General features: G+C 37.8%; 1 protein-coding gene across 4 annotated transcripts in view; it reads right to left on the bottom strand.

Moving 5' to 3' along the window:
• The window catches only part of kiaa0586 (KIAA0586 ortholog), a 157,239-nt gene that overhangs the window by 28,005 nt on the left and 110,710 nt on the right, over positions 1–18,524 (bottom strand). For all 4 annotated transcript variants that reach the window (XM_067455911.1, XM_067455910.1, XM_067455914.1 and 1 more), the window contains 2 exons: positions 17,288–17,409; positions 13,539–13,614 (listed from right to left, as the gene is read on the bottom strand). In XM_067455911.1, the coding sequence (XP_067312012.1) occupies positions 13,539–13,614; positions 17,288–17,409 (198 nt within the window). The remainder of the gene's footprint in view (positions 1–13,538; positions 13,615–17,287; positions 17,410–18,524) is intronic.

Genomic DNA, 18,524 nt, shown 5'->3' with positions numbered 1-18,524 from the left:
ACTACAACAATAACTGAAAAAACTGTATTTTGCCACAAACTATGGTTATAGAATGCACAAGAGTCAGTAATACGACAACACATTTATAGCTGGTGATAAACACCATTTCCTGGACTTGCTCATGCCATTTTCCGGGCTGCACTTGACCAGTTGGCGTCAGTGGAAGAGGGCTGTCTTAACAGAAGGGCATGGTGAGGAACTTCAAACATGCAGCGTCCTGAACAGACACAATAAAATGATATGCGTGGCCTGAGTAAGTGGCCTTCTGCAGCTGTTCAGACACAGACATGTCAGTACAGCTGGACGGACTGACATCAGATTCTCAGCCTTCCTCAGATTACACAGTGAACAACTGGACGAGGGTTTTATTCTTAACTAGACACAAACAGCACAAACAATTACCCCGACAGGCGTTTAGAGCACTGATAAACACTACAGAAGAAGAAACTCTTAGCATGCAATTAAATAAGGACAAATCTTGATTCGTTTTCCACATCTTGAAATCTTTAACGTCAGAAGTGTTTTCTAAGAGTTACTCAGAAGGCGGGCTAGAGATCTATCAATCTATCTTTTTAAACTGTCAAACAAGACTTTGTCAAGCCAAAACTTGACAAACCTTGCTTTTTAGTTAAAATTATACACTATATTGGCTCAAGTATTGAGACACTCCTCCAAATCATTGAATTCAGGTGTTCCAATAACTTCCATGGCCAAAGGCGTATAAAATTATACACCTAGGCAAGCAGACAAGCAAGTCCATACAGTTTCTTACCACTAAATATTCCACCATCAACTGCTAGTGGTATTATAACAAAGTGGAAACAATTGGTAACAACAGCAACTGAGCCATGAAGTGGTAGGACACACAATCAGAGAGGGGGTTCAGCACATGCTGAGGTGCACAGTGCACAAAAGTCGCCAACTTTCTTCAGAGTCCATAGCTACACACCTCCAAACTTCGTGTGGCCTTTAGATTAGCTCAAAAACAGCGCGTAAAGAGAGAGAGAGCTTCATGGAATGGGTTTCCATTGCCGAGCAGCTGCACCCAAGCCTTAAATCACCAAGCGCAATGCAAAGCAAGCTGGTGTAAAGCATGCTGTCTAGAGCAGTGAAGACGCGTTCTCCAGAGTGACGAATCATGCTTTTCTGTCTGGGAATCCGATGGACAAGTCTGGGTTTAGCGGTTGCCAGGAAAACTGTATGTGCCTGACTGCATTGTGCCAAGTGTAAAGTTTGGTGGAGGGAGGATTATTGTGTGGGGTTGTTTTTCAGGGGTTGGGCATGGCCCCTTAGTTCCAGTGAAAGGAACTCTTAATGCTTCAGCATGCCAACATATTTTGGACAATTTCATGCTCCCAACTTTGTGGGAAGAGTTTGGGGATGACCTCTCCCTGTTTCAACATGACTGCGCACCAGTGCACAAAGCAAGGTCCACAAAGACATGGATGAGCGAGTTTGGTGTGGAGGAACTTGACTGGCCAGCACAGAGTCCTGACCTCAAAATGACAGAACACCTTTGGGATGAATTGGAGCGGAGACTGCGAACCAGGCCTTATCGTCCAACATCAGTGCCTGACCTCACAAATGCGCTGAAGAATGGTCAAAAATTCCCATAAAAACACTCATAAACCTTGTGAAAAGCCTTCCCAGAAGAACTGAAGCTGCTATAGCTGCAAAGGGTGGGCCAACTCCATTAAACCCTAAGGATTAAGAATGGGATGACACTAAAGTTCATGTGCATTTAAAGGCAGGCTTCCTCAACCTTTTGCCAAATTACTAACGGTATATGAGTTTCTTTGAATTCCAATTAATTTTCATTTTACATCCTTACATTCAAATTTCTGTGACACTTTACTATAGTGTGTAATTTTAATACTTTCTTGTGTCTAAAAATCATGTGTAAAGACAACTGTAATAAGACCAATTCAGCCACAGGTTGATTTGTTTTAAATATGTAAACATTGTAGCTCTGTTGTGGTTTCAATGCATTGTGAATATGTTTAAAATGCACTATAAACCTAAACTTCAAATAAAGGGTAACCAAGGTGTGCAAACTAGTGCAATTTTACTGTGAACCAAAACAACATCTAATACGGCATAGCAAAATTCCTGTAATTCAGCAGTTCTGAAGCCATAAAAGTCTTCAGAAGTGATCTGAGAGCTTTGTCTGCTGAACCCTGTGACGGTTATGTTACGGCCGCTGTGACTCTACAGGGTGGCGAGCCGTAACTGTGCCGTGAAATCGCTCTGCTGCATCTGCAGGTCAGGAGATGGGAAAACTTGATGGAGCATGACGATAAACAAGAACTTGGCCAGGCGAGTCTCTGTCAATCAACAGCAGATAAGGAGTCAGTGTGGAACTACAGACAAACAGACCGACTACAGTCATCACTTACCCATCTTACACAGACACTTGACACTGTCATACCACACCCAAAAACAAACCGTTTAGAGGAGAACAAGACAACACAGACTGAATGCGAATACAACTTTGCCAGTAACAGATGAAATGGTCTTGTTTTATCATGGTGTCTGCTAAATACCATGGTTACTACTGTGAAAATGTTTATGAAAGTATCAAATTATATATGATATTGTCCGTTTCTTGATGGCAGTGGTGGATTTTTTTAATGTTATTTTTTAATTTTTTTGTACAAATTCTGAAGTAAATGTGGCAACTTTTGTCTCAATGATGCACAGGTTTTTGGAAGAAAAAAATATATAATAAAATCAATTGAAACGATGAGTACACATGCATGCACACAAGTGCATTGTATCAAACAATGAATTTAAATAGTACATAGCAGTTAAGGCCAACTAATATAAAGTGGGTTCGACTTTCAAAAACATAAAATCTTACAGACCCCAAACTTTTGAACGGCAGTGTACATTGATGTGTATTATGTAACATTTTATGGTAGTACATTTAAAGTCCATTTCTGCAACGGCCTACAGATTTGCATTGTCATCTCTCAGTCCTGCTTTTTCTCTTGGCAGCTTTGTCTTATACTGCATGACTTCTCAATTAAGCTACAAAGACTGCACAAATCAAATACAGCATTTGGCTTGAGCGATCAATGACTTTTAAAGCACAGCTGCTCTTAAATGACAGCACACAAACGTATAATGAATAGCATTTAATTTTTAAGCAGAGGACTTTCAAGGTCAAGTAAAACTGAGTGGGGAAGAGGATATCAAAATCAGTAAACTTGGGTTGCTCTTCTTCCGTCCGTATTTTGTGGGAAATGTGAATTTGACTAGCCATGAAATTACATTGTCTCAAATTCTGGGCAAATAACAACTCTTGGTTCTAAGCACTAGTCCATCTAAGTCCATTCTAAGTCCAGTTAAGCCTGTGGCCCTCCGTTGTTTTGTTTAGAGCAAGACGGTTTCTCCCGCCATTTTCTGAGTTGTTGTAAGTGAATGGTCGCTGCTGAACTCTGTTTACACATGTAAAGATCAACACAGGAGCATTACGGGTCACAGAGATTACATATCTGGACCAGACAAGCCTTATTTGCAGGCGAAAGGCAGTGTTCAAAAGCTTCCCTGTCTTTACTGTCTTTCTCTATTCATTCATCTCCATGTGGTGGGGTTCTGGGTGACTGCAAAACTGAGACTGGCTGTCTTCACCTCAACTCTTTGGGCTTGTTTATGTAGCGTGTTATTCCAGAGCTTTTGGTCCATGAGTTTACATCCGAACGGCCCATAGTACTGCAGGGGGGATGGGATGGTGTGGGCCTGTGTGAGGACAAAGAGAGAATCCAACTTTCTTGCTGGTTTGTTATTCTTTCATTGGGTTCGATTGTTATTCCTTAACTTCCTGCTTTAATAGAAAAACATTGCAAAAGCATAGTGTCAATTTCAGGCCTGTTTGTGGTCTCCTGGCTAGGGTTTCAGACCGTTTTAAAGCGCCAAAACTGTCGACAGCTCTTTACAGCTGCAGTGGATGAATTTGCAGTATTTATGCCAGACGTTTGTATACAATTTAAACATATCGGTCAATTATATTCTCATTTCATGTGGCGTCTACTTCGTGAAGTTTTGAGGCAAAACAACAGCACTAGACCTATGATTATGCAAAACTGTACACGTATACATTATAAGTTGACGGCGATCAGCCAACAAGTTTGTTTAAACAAACATACTCAAGTTGTCGTTCTTTCGCCACAAACCTGAGAGCAGACATCGGGTAAATAATCTCCTCTCATCTCTGTTTAAAGCAGCCTCCCCGTGAGGAGCCATGCGATGAGAAGTGAAAAGAGGAGACAGCGTCTCACTGTGTGTACTATTTGTTTGCGTTAGACTGCTGTTTGAAGAGGAAACACAAGATCACGCCCCACAGTGAGCACAACTTGAAACAAAAACATTAATAATGCAATGATTTATAGAGTAATACCAGCTTCAGAAAACCTCATACAGATAGCAGGCCGATTGCTGATTTCAAGTGAAGACAAAGATGTACTATTTCTATCATGCCTGTAAAGGTCTAACATTACTGTTGGTAGTTTAATTCTTATAAAAAAAGTTCCTATAATACACATCAAAGTTCACTTATAATGTTAGTCAAGGTTTACTGCACTGGAAATTCGTAATTGAGAATTGTATGACCATTTTCTACCGTGTTTCTGTATACATATTGGGTTTGTATATGTATATATATATATATATATATATATATATATATATATATATATATATATATATATATATATAGTTTCTTTCGACTTGGAGTCTAATAAAAGTTAAACAGAAAATATAGTAGCTTATGTAGGCTATAACTGCACTTGTTTCAGAAAAGTAATTTTAATGTTAACCCCTTTCTTTCCGTATCTCTATTTGCTGCTGCATCCTTTACGTCTATGGCTACGCTTGATTTATCCAACTACGAGCTACGCCATGAATCAAACAGAAAATGTGCGCTGAATTAAACGCACGTTGATAAAATTTGTGCTGTTAAAATTAATTTGCATTAACGCGTTCATTTTGACAGCCCTAGTATATATATATATATATATATATATATATATATATATATATATATATATATATATATATATATATATATATATATATATATATATACACGTTTTTACACTGATCACATTCTCTGCAGTCGAAGTCCGAGCATGATGCGCAAATACAGTGCAAGCTCACTCTAGCTCATATCCGAGGTAAATCATTAACACCATCACCACTTACAGTTCATGTGTTTTATTTAACTAAATACATTAAAATCAGCTAAAACGAATATGCAGGTTACTTTTCTGAACAAGCGTGCTTCTGAGTCCGTGTTTCTTACACTGTTCACATGACTTGCGGCACAGTTCGCGCGCACACACACACACACACAATATACCGGCAGCTCAATAGGGATTGCACATCTCTTAAAGGGGCCAAACTATATTCCTACTCATGGAATATGGACCTCCTACGGGTATAGTGTGATACTGGTGCAGGTCAGCATGATAGTTTTCACATTAACCATTTTTCATATGAACCGTGTCTTGTTCTGAACTAAACTGTATCATCAGCGATGATCAGTATCTATCAAAAGTGCTCCAAGGAAGGAACAGTGGTGAACCAGCGACAGGGTCATGGACAGCCAAGGCTCATTGATGCAAGTGGGGAGCAAAGGCTGGCCCGTGTGGTCTGATCAAACAGATGAGCTACTGTAGCTCAAATTGCTCAAGAAGTTAATGCTGGTTCTGATAGAAAGGTGTCAGAATACACAGTGCTGAAAAACATCCCCACAGCATAATGCTGCCACCACCATGGTTCACTGTAGGGATGGTAATGGCCAGGTGATGAGCAGTGCCTGGTTTCCTCCAGGCATACCACTTGCAAAGAATTTGAATCTTTGTTTCATCAGACCAGAGAATTTTGTTTCTTGTGGTCTGAGAGTCCTTCGGGTGCCTTTTGGCAAACTCCAGGCAGCCTTATGCTGAGGAGTGGCTTCCGTCTGGCCACTCTACCATACAGGCCTTATTGGTGGAGTGCTGCAGAAATAGCTGTTCTTCTAGAAGTTTCTCCTCTCTCCACAGAAAAACACTGGAGCTCTGTCAGAGTGACCATCAGGTTCTTGGTCACCTCCCTGACTAAGTCCCTTCTTCCCTGATTGGGGAAGTTTGGCTGGGCGGCCAGATCTAGTGGTTCCAAACTTCATTTACGGATGATGAAGGCCACTGTGCTCATTGGAACCTTCAATTCTGCAGAAATGTTTCCGTAACTTTTCCCAAATCTGTACCTCGATACAATCCTGTCTCGGCAGTCTAAAGACAATTCCTTGGACTCCATGGCTCTGTTTTTGCTCTGACATGCACTGTTAAAGTGTTAGTTAACCCAAAAATGTCATTAATGACTCACCCTAATGTCGTTCCGCACCTGTAAGACCTTTGTTCATCATCGAAACACAGTTTAAGATATTTTATATTTTAGTCCCAGAGCATATGCAGTCAATGCCCACTTTACTGACCATGTCCAGAAAGGGAATAAAAACATCATCAAAGTAGTCCATATGTGACATCAGTTAATTAGAATCTCTTGAAGCAGCGAAAATACATTTTGGTCCAAAAATATCAGAAACTAAGATTTTATTCAGCATTGTCTTCTCTTCCGCGTAAAGATTTAATTACGGTCGTTGTAGTGCTGTGCTATAACTTATTTTCATACAGTAATGTCTTCAGCTAGTCAGCTTGAGATCCTTTCCAACTATACTGGTTATATCTCTTAGATCTAGTTTTTTAATCACTAGAGGGCCAAAAGTTAAATAGCATACCTTCAAAAAAGAACAATATTGTACATAATGTGACCAGAATTGAAGTATTCATATACAAACAAACAAAATAATATATAATAATAAAAAAAAAATGAAATAATAAAAATAAATAGTCAAAACTGAATCATTCTAATAAGCTTATTTGCTGCTCAAGAAACTTTTGATATAATCTTTTTATTATCATTGTTGAAAATGTGCTGATTAATATTTTTGTGAAAACGGATATTCTTTTATGACTAATAAAGTTCAAAAGAAAAACATTTATTTAAAATATTTTTTTTTCAACAATTAACAATGTAAATGTCTTTTCTGTCAATTTAACGTGTCCTTGCTGAATAAAACTATACTTTTTTTTTCTTTATTATTCTTGTCCCTGGAAACCAATCATCTACTCTGTGCTAATGACATCTCTACTTAAAAATACAAACTAAAGCATGCTTCAAGTGCAAAAGTGAATATTATGTGTTTAAAAAATAAAAAATAAAAAAAACACTCCAATGAGAATAAGCCTATTAAAATGAGAAAAGAAACCGTCATGGTGACTTCATTGAAGCGTGATTATTCCTGCATGCTTTGCATAACAACAAGCCCAAATCTGCATCAAAATTCTGCACCACATTCATGCAAGTCACGTATTTGCATAGAAGCTAAATACACATTAAGCTGTTCCCATTTGGCACATGTATTGCTGTAGGTGTGTTATCATTCTAGTGAAGAACTGGACATGACGAATGAAGAAAAATGGCTCACATAGAGCTGAGGTTAACATGGCTCTCCTGGAAGGCCCAGCTCCTTGAATGATGTTTTGATCCCAGTAATAACAGAACGGCCAAGCAGCTTGGAAACAGTTTATCTCAGCGGCTCTCGAGAGGGGAGCTGTGTATGTATGTGTGTGTGTGTGTGTGTGTGTGTGTGTGTGTGTGTGTGTGTGTATATGATGTGTGCCCTCACCCCCTTCCTGTGCTCCACAGAGGGGCCAATATTTCACACACAAGAGCCCAGTGTTCAACGGATGTCCACTTTCACCTCGGGATAGAGACCCTTTCATTGGTTGTGCAACTTTCCATTTCTATGTATCATCTCTTTGAATACATATCACAAAAAAGGACAATGTATTTCCAAATAAATTGATTTAATAAAAACCTAAAAAATAATAACACTAAATGAAATGTATATTTTTAAAAGCTACAAATGAAATTACATATTACAACCACATTGAAAGACAAAGTTTGAAAATAATAAAAGATGGATTTTCAATTACATACTAATGTACTATTTTACATACTAATTACATTTTACAGAGTTATTTGTTTTTAAAGATTAACTTTAAGTGAGACTTAGATGACAACTCTATAAGAGTTAGATGTAACCTCTAAAAATCGAATAAAAAAATTATAAAATATAAAACTAGATATCCAATATTAGCTGATAATATATATATATATATATATATATACATATATATATATATATATATATATATATATATATATATATATATATATATAGTGTGTGAGTGTGTTTGTGTGTATATATATATATATATATATATATATATATATATATATACACACACAAACACACTCACACACAAACACACTCACAAAAATCATAAAAAGTATATATATATATATATATATATATATATATATATATATATATATATATATATATATATATATATATATATATATATATATATATATATATATATATATATATATATATATATATATATATATATATATATATATATATATATATACACACACAAACACACTCACACACAAACACACTCACAAAAATCATAAAAAGTATATATATATATATATATATATATATATATATATATATATATATATATATATATATATATATATATATATATATTTATATATACTTTTTATGATTTTTGATTTAAATGATTTTATTAGATTTTACATTTTATAGATAAATATATAAATAATTCATAATTGATGAATAATTCAAAATATAAGCTTGTAGAGCAAAATATTGACTGATTTGAAATGGCAAGCCACAAACAACTGTCTCAATTTCTTACATAAACCCCAATTACAAAGACTCCATCTGCCATATCCTCAAGGAGTTTACCGTCCACCATTATATAAGCATCTTTAAATCACTTTTTACCCAGAATGTCACAGCTACAAGCTGAACTGGGACGCTTGAACAGAGCAGCCTTTCTCTGAATGGGCAAAAAGAGAGATAGTCATCGAAGAGAGCAGCTGTATAACCAGGGGACGCTGCCCAGGTCATGTCTGAACCGATCTGGCTGTACAGTACCACACTACGCCTTTTATTAGACAACACAATTGGCCCATCTGTAGATCAGGCAGAGGTGCAGATCGCAGTCACACAAGCTCTATTTGTTCAGGGCCCTTCGTCTGGGCTAAAGCTGTGACTAAAAGGCTTTAATGTCATGTACTTACAGTATAGAATTGCAGTGTGAAATTCAGCGAAGACTTTCAGTGCACTCGCCTCCTTTATAAACTCACAAACGGTTGCTTGTGCGAACACTGATGAGAAAGTGATTGAAAAGACTTAACAGATAGGCTTTTGTCAAGGTATATGGGCTGTTTATTGTAATTAGTTTCATGACCAGAACAAAACATTGTGGATTTGAGCAAAACAACTAGTCGTGATTGCTACAATAGTACCGCATGTCTGCTTTAAAGGGACAGTTCACCTAAAAATGAACTGTTCTAAACATACTTTCTTCTGTGGAAAAGATATTGAATATAATACCATTTAGACCATTGACTCTCCATATAATTGAAGTCAATGGTCTAAAACAACATGGAAACCCATTTACTTATATAAACCCTTTAGCTATTTTTTTCAAAATATATTCTTGTGTTTGAAACCATATGAGAGTATAGTAAATTAATGAAACTTAATTTTTAAGTGAACTATCCAAACAGACAACTTTCCAAAAAGCATACGAGGGTTCTCAAACACGTGCATGTAATGTCCAGGCAGTTTGAAGCGAACTGCAGGCACTCAAACACAGGTGCATCTCCGGTCTTTCTGCTTTTGCACTGGTGCGTCAAATTACACACTGAGAGAGAAAAGGGGAAAATCCTCGGAGCAAATGTAATGACACAGAACGAGCTGACGTTCAAACACTAATCACGTCCATTCACCCGTCAGCACACACTGCCTCTCATCACACACTAATCACATGCGACAGGCTCGTACTGAAAGAGTGCATCTGTATAAACTACATGTCAAATACATATGTGAGGAGGTATGGGTCTGCAGGACAGAGCAGAACATTTTAACTAATAGATGAGAGGAAAACACATGAAAAAGGGAAAGAGTGAAATTGAAAAAGGATGCAGAACAGACGAAGGCCAATTTTCAAGGTTTACTTTAATGTCACTCAGAATTAGGCCTTCTTGCACACATGCATAAGTGATTATTAAAGGATTTTTTTTGTGTGTTAATTATAATCAGAACTAGAAAGAAAACCCCCAACTTTTCTGAAAGTACAAAAAGTCAGGAAGTTTGTTTGTTACATAAGACTGCAGTGTTCAAATTTAAGATGGAATGATAGCTTGATTGATCGATCAATAGATAGGCAGACAGACAGACAGATAGATAGATAGATAGATAGATAGATAGATAGATAGATAGATAGATAGATAGATAGATAGATAGATAGATAGATAGATAGATAGATAGATAGATAGATAGATAGATAGATAGATAGATAGATAGATAGATATAGACAGACAGACAGACAGACAGACAGACAGACAGACAGACAAGGCAGCTGATGAGATAGAGGTGTTCTTGTCAGCAAATTGGGGTAAGCAGTCCAGGACATGTACTAGAGCTCACAATGTTCTCTTATGTAAGATTTAATAAAAAGCACTGGGCAGAGAGAATGCCTTCTCAGCACAGATTTCATTATGTCTAATCTGCAGTGCTGTCCTTGTCTGACTATCACCAGACCAAGCTCAATTTAAGATTGAACATTGGTCTGCGGAGTCTGCTGTGTATTTTCTACTGCACAAGATGCGTGATAAACAAGCATTATTCAAATGACTCTGTACACAATTGGATAGTCCTTCAACCAATCAGACTACAAGAGGCCTGATCAAAAGTCAACGATGTTATGACATGTCATGTTAAACCCACCAAATATACATGCCAGCTGCCAGGTGGATAAGCCAGTCTGTGATTGGTTTCCGCAAAAGTTTAACAGAAGCAGTAGAAATTAATGTACAGGTTTCCAGACTGAGCTGCAGGGCGAAATCAAATTGCCGGCTGATCAGGCTCGATTTACCTAGGGCTGTCCTGCAGCGTTCTAACGTCCAACAGACACCCACCGCTCATCTCTCTGTCATTTTCCTGTTTACTTAGCCTGACGTGGTCATACTCAATTCTAGTCAGAATATGAGTCTGATACAGCTTATTTGGGCTGTGATTATGGGGCGTGTTTCAACCGAACCAGGAAATACCTCAAATGGATAGAACTAAAACCAATCAGAGCAACGAAGCGACGCATAATGTTAGTTGTCAAATGTCAAGAGAGCGCAACTGCACTGTGTTGCCAAGTCCACGTTTTCTTTCCGCGGGTTGTTATCCATGTCCGCAGGTTGAAGCGACTATAATTTGATATATAGACCCATGAATGGGAATTTAAGCAGGCAACCTTGCCAAAATAACACACATTATATCCCCCGAACACCATTTTTTTTCTGGAGAACCCCCCCTGAGAAGCTATTGTTTTGGGCTAGTAGTTGGCGGGTTTTGTTGTAAAAATTGGCAACCCTGTCTGCACACGCGCTGGAATAAACAATATTTGCCGGTGGTGTAAAAAATAAAATAAAAAAATTGTAAGGATACACCATAGACTGTAAAAAATATGGACGTAGTGTCCGTGACGTCACCCATAGGTTTCCGATAAGCCGTTCTGAAGCGTAAAGTAGAGACGAGCTGAGCGTTGCCATCTTGCGAGCGAGTCATTTCGTGTCACTCGTTTCAAAACAGAAAATGGGGAAAAGGCGGGATGTGGGCGGAGCTTAGGTGATGATAAATGGCTATCCACCTGTCACTCAAAGTAACCACTCCCTTAATTATGCAGAGGCTTTATATAACGTAAACGAGTTATAATATGAGTTATAAAAAAAATTCACCCCCTCAAAGTGTCATGAAGGTCAAAATTAGCCGTATAGGCCAAAACCACAATTTGTAAAGTTGGGAATTTTAACATGGGGCTTAATGAGATTCTGCTCCCTTCTGGAGCCCTAGTGGCCAGTCGATGAATTGCAGTTTACATTACTTTGGCTTCAAGAGAGATCGTGGGAGGTTGCCATTTGGGATACACTGTGTACTTACCAACATGATCATCATTTCAGAGAGAAATAGTAAAAGTGAATGCATATACAAACAAGCTCTCCGTTTAGGATTTGAACAAATATAATCCAAGCCCCTTTGATGACGTCATGATTACATTACTGTTGATCATCTGTCCATCATCGTCTAAAGCCTACCCTGATGATTTCATTGGTCCGAACATAATCACTCCTATATAGATCAAGTCCAGACGAAACTGCCCAAGCTCAAATTTTGTGGGCGGGGCTGAGTTTGGCTGGCATCCAGGCTACTGTTTACTTATAATGTTAGACAAAAACAGGAGAGTTACATGCCCATATGTTTATGGTTGTGGCATCATAACTAAGACAGCTTATTCTGCATAAATGGCCTGGTTGGACTATGGAGGGAGTAATGTCTACAGATTACATCAAACTAATGGACAACAGAAAAAAGTTCATTTTATATATATCCACGCAAATACTTAACCTGTCCAACTCGTCCTAACCTTCAAACTAAATGATGCATATGCCATCTACACGGCTGCTGTCACAAAGGTATTTGTCTTCTGTTATGCCCCTTCACACCTGACTGAAGGTTATAAAGCTGACTCCAGCGTCTCTGGACCCCTGACGCAAGGACACACACCTCAGACAGAAGTGGACAATCATGCTCTGACCAAGACAAAAGAACAATGCAGACAGTGTTGCCCTATAGGCACACTGCCATCTAGAGGCTTCAAAGCAAACCGCACAATTTTGCTGAGGTGGGGCTGAGCCAAACTACTTCTGCATGCTTTGAGACACAGACATAAATGACACGTTGATATACACTGAGGAAAAATCATTGAATTGCATTGAGGTAGAAACCCAAGTCATATTTAATATTTAATACTGTTTTCGATGAATACATTGAGAATAAACCCCATCTGAAAAAAGCTATTTAATCAGACATTATTAAGAGCAGTCCATCATAAAATTGGTCACAAACCTAAAATGTATAACAAAAATGTTCAGAAACGTAGCTGCAACAGTGTTTAACAGACACTTGGATTAGCGGCCCATGTTTACAGGCCCCAGGAAACTGTTTGACTAGTTGCAGTTGTCTTTATCCTTTAGTTTTTGTGCATTTCCTGTTAAAACAGGAAGTTTAGGTGGGACATATCAAAGCATTCGTTCTTTTATTTTTACGGCTTTAGTTACATCCTAGTTATAAAACATGATATGTTACGTGTTCTGTCTGTGACACGTACATTCTCATTTTAGGGAGCATATGATCGGACAAATATCTATGTAGTGTAAGATGAATCATCAATATTTTTTGTGTGCAAATTGTATGTGTATGCCTTCTGTATGTTAATTTAATTCCTGACCAAATGATGATGTTTGAGGGATTTTGTGTGTACATGTGTTTGTACCTGGTTGCTCTTTGTCTTCGTACTGCCTCACCAGGATTGGTGCGGGTCTATGAACCTCCTGTGCCGTCTGGGAGCTCTAAACACAAAAAATGAGAGGAGATGAGACAAGAACAATAGCGGAGGAGAGGGCCGTCGTGTGGACACTGTATGCAGAGGGATTATACTGGAACAGAGGGGGAAAACATTGTTTAAATCTCCCTCATTCAGGGGGGTAAATCCCCACATATGGGTGACCTACAGACCGAGAATCCTGGGTTAATGAGGGTGTCAGGAGTTTCCACACACCACTAAAGAGACCACTTTGTTTTTGCGATTAAGAGAAAATCAGGGACAGAGTTCGCCACTGAGCGGAAATTAGCGCACACTCAGATGTACCCAAAAAAATACTACAGAGCACAGACAACCATCATTTTCGTACCGTTTTATAATAAGCAATAGAATCTCAGTCTTTATGGAACTAACACAGCTTTGTCATAATGTTGCTTTTTAAAACTCGCTGCTAAGTTATTTATTAAGAGGTTTTTTCAGGTATTCCCAGTTTATTAAGGTATTTTAATCAATTTTACTTATTGTATGTTTAAACATTCATATTATTTATTATAGAACACTGCTGGACCTGAGTACATATTTCGTTTTCATGTGTCAACATGTACAGAATGACAATAAAATACCTTGATTTCAGTTTCAGTCGTACACAGTTAAAAGTTCCAGTGCTTCTGGAATGTTGCTCAGCTAATCAGATTTGAGGGGTAAAACCAGAGAACACATACAGGCGGTCCACTCGTACATATATGAATTGTATAAAATCTAGAATATACAAGCCTAAGACTTTTTTGTGAGAGATCGTGTGTGACGCTCAACTGTTGATCCTATTATTGTCAAATTTTATTCTTAAGTTGAATGAAACATTCTTCTTCTTCTTTTTCTTTCGGCTGTTCCCTTCAGGGGTCGCCACAGCGAATCATCTGCCTCCATCTATTCCTATCCTCTGCATCCTCTTCTCTCAGACCAACTACCTTCATGTCCTCCTTCACTACATCCATAAACCTCCTCTTTGGTCTTCCTCTTGACTTCCTGCCTGGCAGCTCTAACCTCAGCATCCTATTACCAATATATTCACTCTCCCTACTCTGAACATGTCCAAACCATCTCAACCTGGCCTCTCTAACTTTGTCTCCAAAACATCTCACATGTGCTGTTCCTCTGATGTACTTATTCCTGATCCTATCTATCCTTGTCACTCCCAAAGAGAACCTCAACATCTTCAGCTCTGCTACCTCTAGCTCTTCCTCCAGTCTTTTCCTCAGTGCAACTGTCTCCAAACCATACAACATCGCTGGTCTCACTACTGTCCTGTACATCTTTCCTTTCATTCTTGCTGTACACTTTTATCACACAACAGACCTGACACTTTTCTCCACCCATTCCAACCTGCCTGCACACACTTCTTCACCTCTTTTCCACACTCCCCATTGCTCTGGACTGTTGACCCTAAGTACTTAAAATCCTGCACCTTCTTTACCTCTTCTCCCTGCAACCTCACTGTTCCACTTGGTTCCCTCTCATTCACACACATGTATCTGTCTTGCTGCGACTAACCTTCATTCCTCTTCTCTCCAGAGCAAACCTCCACCTCTCTAGAGTTTCCTCCACCTGCCCCTGCTCTCACTACAGATCACAATGTCATCCGCAAACATCATAGTCCATGGAGATTTCTGTCTGACCTCATCTGTCAGATATGTCTGATCATTTTTGCAGTGATTATTATGTGTCTAGCATGTTATATGTTTGCCAACAATTCTTCTAACCCTAATTAACCATGTAGGAATACACATCATGGCCACATTCCAGGATGACAATGTCAAGATTCATCAGGCTCAAACTGTGAAAGAACGAAGAATAATCCAGTCCAGACCTTAAATTCATTAAAAGTCTTTGGGATGAGCTAGAGAAGACTTTACAGAGTGCTGGACTGTTATTTCTATCAAGAGGTGCATTTTTGGTCAAGATCTTGTATTGATCACTCTTGAAAAGTCTCCTCCAGCACATACACGAGCCGGAACACAAACTCAGGTCACCCGAGCTGCCCACAAGTGCAGACAATAGGACACTGACGGCAATGTTTTATTCTCCATCACTCTATGCATTTTGCCTGTATAAATTAATATAAATTAACTTTTACGTTAGCTCTATAAATCAAAATATTTATTGGGTAAATATTCAGCACACAAGGCTATATCGGCTATTGCCTCAATGGGTTACAGTGTCTTTCTGCGGATTTCTGAAGTAGATTGCCAACAACAGCCATTTTAGGATTGTTTGTGATTTAGGAGTCCTCTTGACTACCCCTAATTTTTCACAGATTTAGGAGTTGGTTTTAGAGCTTAAATGCTTTGTGAAATACTCTTAAAGCAAAAATGTAGGAGTCCTAAAATTAGGACTGACACGGCCATTGTTTTTAAGAGTTTCTCCTAAATCGATAAGTTCACCTAATCGGAGTTAAGATGTTTTGTGAATTCGGGATGAATCGTTTTGTGTCATGTGAGTTCAAAGATGCTCCAATTTGCCTACAACGTGATTTTGCAGCGTTGAAGTTGTTTAAGTCAGTAATGAGAATTTATTCAGTATCGCTCAAAACGCTGAAGGAGTTTAAATATAGCGCAAGTTTACTAAGTTCTGCATGCACACAGATCCTCTCATTATAATAAACAAAGCAGATACGCGATGTAAATTAAAGTTTTTTTCAATTCATTTGCACTCAATGGGTTTTATGCTGAACGGACGGACAGCTTCAGTGATTATAAAGGAAGCGCTCTTTACTGGATAATTTCAGTCGCAATTTAAAGAATTTTTTTTTTTTTCATGAGACTTTGACTTGTCCTACATGCTGCGGTACAGAAATGACAAAAATAGATTTGCAAAGGTTATGAATGTTGTTCTGCTGGCTATAATTTAATTTCTTTTGTGATATCAAAATAAACTTTTCCCACATCATGAAACCTTTAGTTTTTTAATTGAGGACAATCTTCGAAGGCTGAACTAAAAAAATTTTGGGGCATCACGTTAAAAATAACATTTAAATTGGATAATATTTAGATTTATAAGCTTTGAAATTATGGTACTTGATAGTGGGACTGTTACGATGAGGGAGTACAATTGGATGATGACATCAGAGTCTGCCATATTGGCTTTTGGTCAATTGACACCAATGCTTAAGCATAAATCAATACGTTAGAATGATTTTTTGAAGGATCATGTGATACTGATGCCTGGAGGAATGATGCTGAAAATTCAGCTTTGTCTTTACAGGAATAAATTACATTTACAAATAGATTCAATTAGAAAACAGTACTATTAAATTGTAATAATATTTCACAATGTTACTGTTTCCACTGTATTTTCCAATTATTTTTCAAATAAACGCATTCATGGTGATTGGCATTTCTTTCAAAAACATTAAAAACGTTTAAAAGGTAGTATAAAATATATGAATACATGAATTATTACCATATTTTTAATCATTTGAATCATAAGTGATCAATTACATTAACCAAAACATTTTAATCATTGAATAATAAAATGAACATGAATAAAATAATAATAAATTAAATTAATTGAAATGAAATTAATTAACATAAATGAAAGCTATTATAGTTGTGCTTTCTGGTTATAAAATAAGCTGAAATGAATCACTCTTGCTTTGTAAAGAAATAACTGATCGTCTGTCGATGTCAGGTAAGAGTACTTGCCTGATGTTCTGTGTCCTGTAGCTGAGGGGTGGAGACAGTCATCACATGATAAACCTCCGCTTCTTTCTGTTCCTCCGATGGCATGAGGTTGACTGACAGTCCGCTGTTCTCAACCACTGTACCTGGTTGTCATGGATACAACATGTGAATATTTCAGACTGCATGCAAAGTACAGTACGATTTGATATCTGTGCTCTACGCCCAAGATAAAACTCAATAAATAACACCAAACTGCTCCTAACTCTATCATTAAACCATGCATATTTACAGGAACAGAGTCTTTGTCATGTATACATAGAGTTTGATAGCCTGTAACATGCTTACACATTCAACAATGTTCTCGGCAGGTTGAATGTGATGTTTCCAGCAGTTTTGATTTGTCTCTGTTATGGGGACTCTTTTGCAGTTAAGAGGAAAGCAAAATAGCATTAAATTCTCGCTCTGTCAAGGATGAACTCTTGTTCGTGCAGCTGTGGTGTGTGTTTTTTCTTTGGCAGCACTAGTCTCTAAGCAACACGGAGGTTCTTTTTACTGTGAGCAGAGCGATCTTGGCTGAAAGTAAATATTGGTTTAGGCCAACACAGGAAGAGGTTTGGGATCAGCGTTCTGTTGCCCGGGACATAACTTTATATGTACTGTCCACACACTTTTGGACAGCAGACGCTCTAAGTACACTAAACATTTTAAGAGCAAACATTTTCAAACACAGGTCAGTGTTTTCCAAAGCATCTCTGCTTAATAACTTTTATTTACTTACATGGGTTTCTTTTCAGTGCAAGGTTTTGGAGAGTCTGTTTCAGTTTTGAAACATGATACCAAACTAATATTGACTCTAAATAAGCCCAACACAGGTTTTATTCATTTGCTAAAAATCAGCATTTCAAGTCTGAACATGATACAGAACTCCAGAAGTCCAACACAGACTTTATTCATCACAAAAATTCATTTTTTTTCTAATCTGATATTTAAGGTAGACTGTGAGAAACATATAGCAGCTTAAGCTAAACAGTTAGACAGCCCCAAATAAATAATAAAATAAAACATTTAAAAACATTTTTTTGAGCATTTAGATTTCAAAATGTTACCACACACACACACACACACACACACACACACACACACACACACACACACACACACACACACACACACACACACACACACACACACACATATATGTATATTAATAATAATACTAACAGCATTTATTTGAAATAGAAATCTTTTATCTTTAAAC

Source organism: Pseudorasbora parva, chromosome 10 (genome assembly GCF_024679245.1).
Source record: "Pseudorasbora parva isolate DD20220531a chromosome 10, ASM2467924v1, whole genome shotgun sequence".
Taxonomy (NCBI): domain Eukaryota; kingdom Metazoa; phylum Chordata; class Actinopteri; order Cypriniformes; family Gobionidae; genus Pseudorasbora; species Pseudorasbora parva.
The sequence above is the reverse complement of the archived record's forward strand: the minus strand, read 5'-3'. Positions and strand labels throughout refer to the sequence as shown.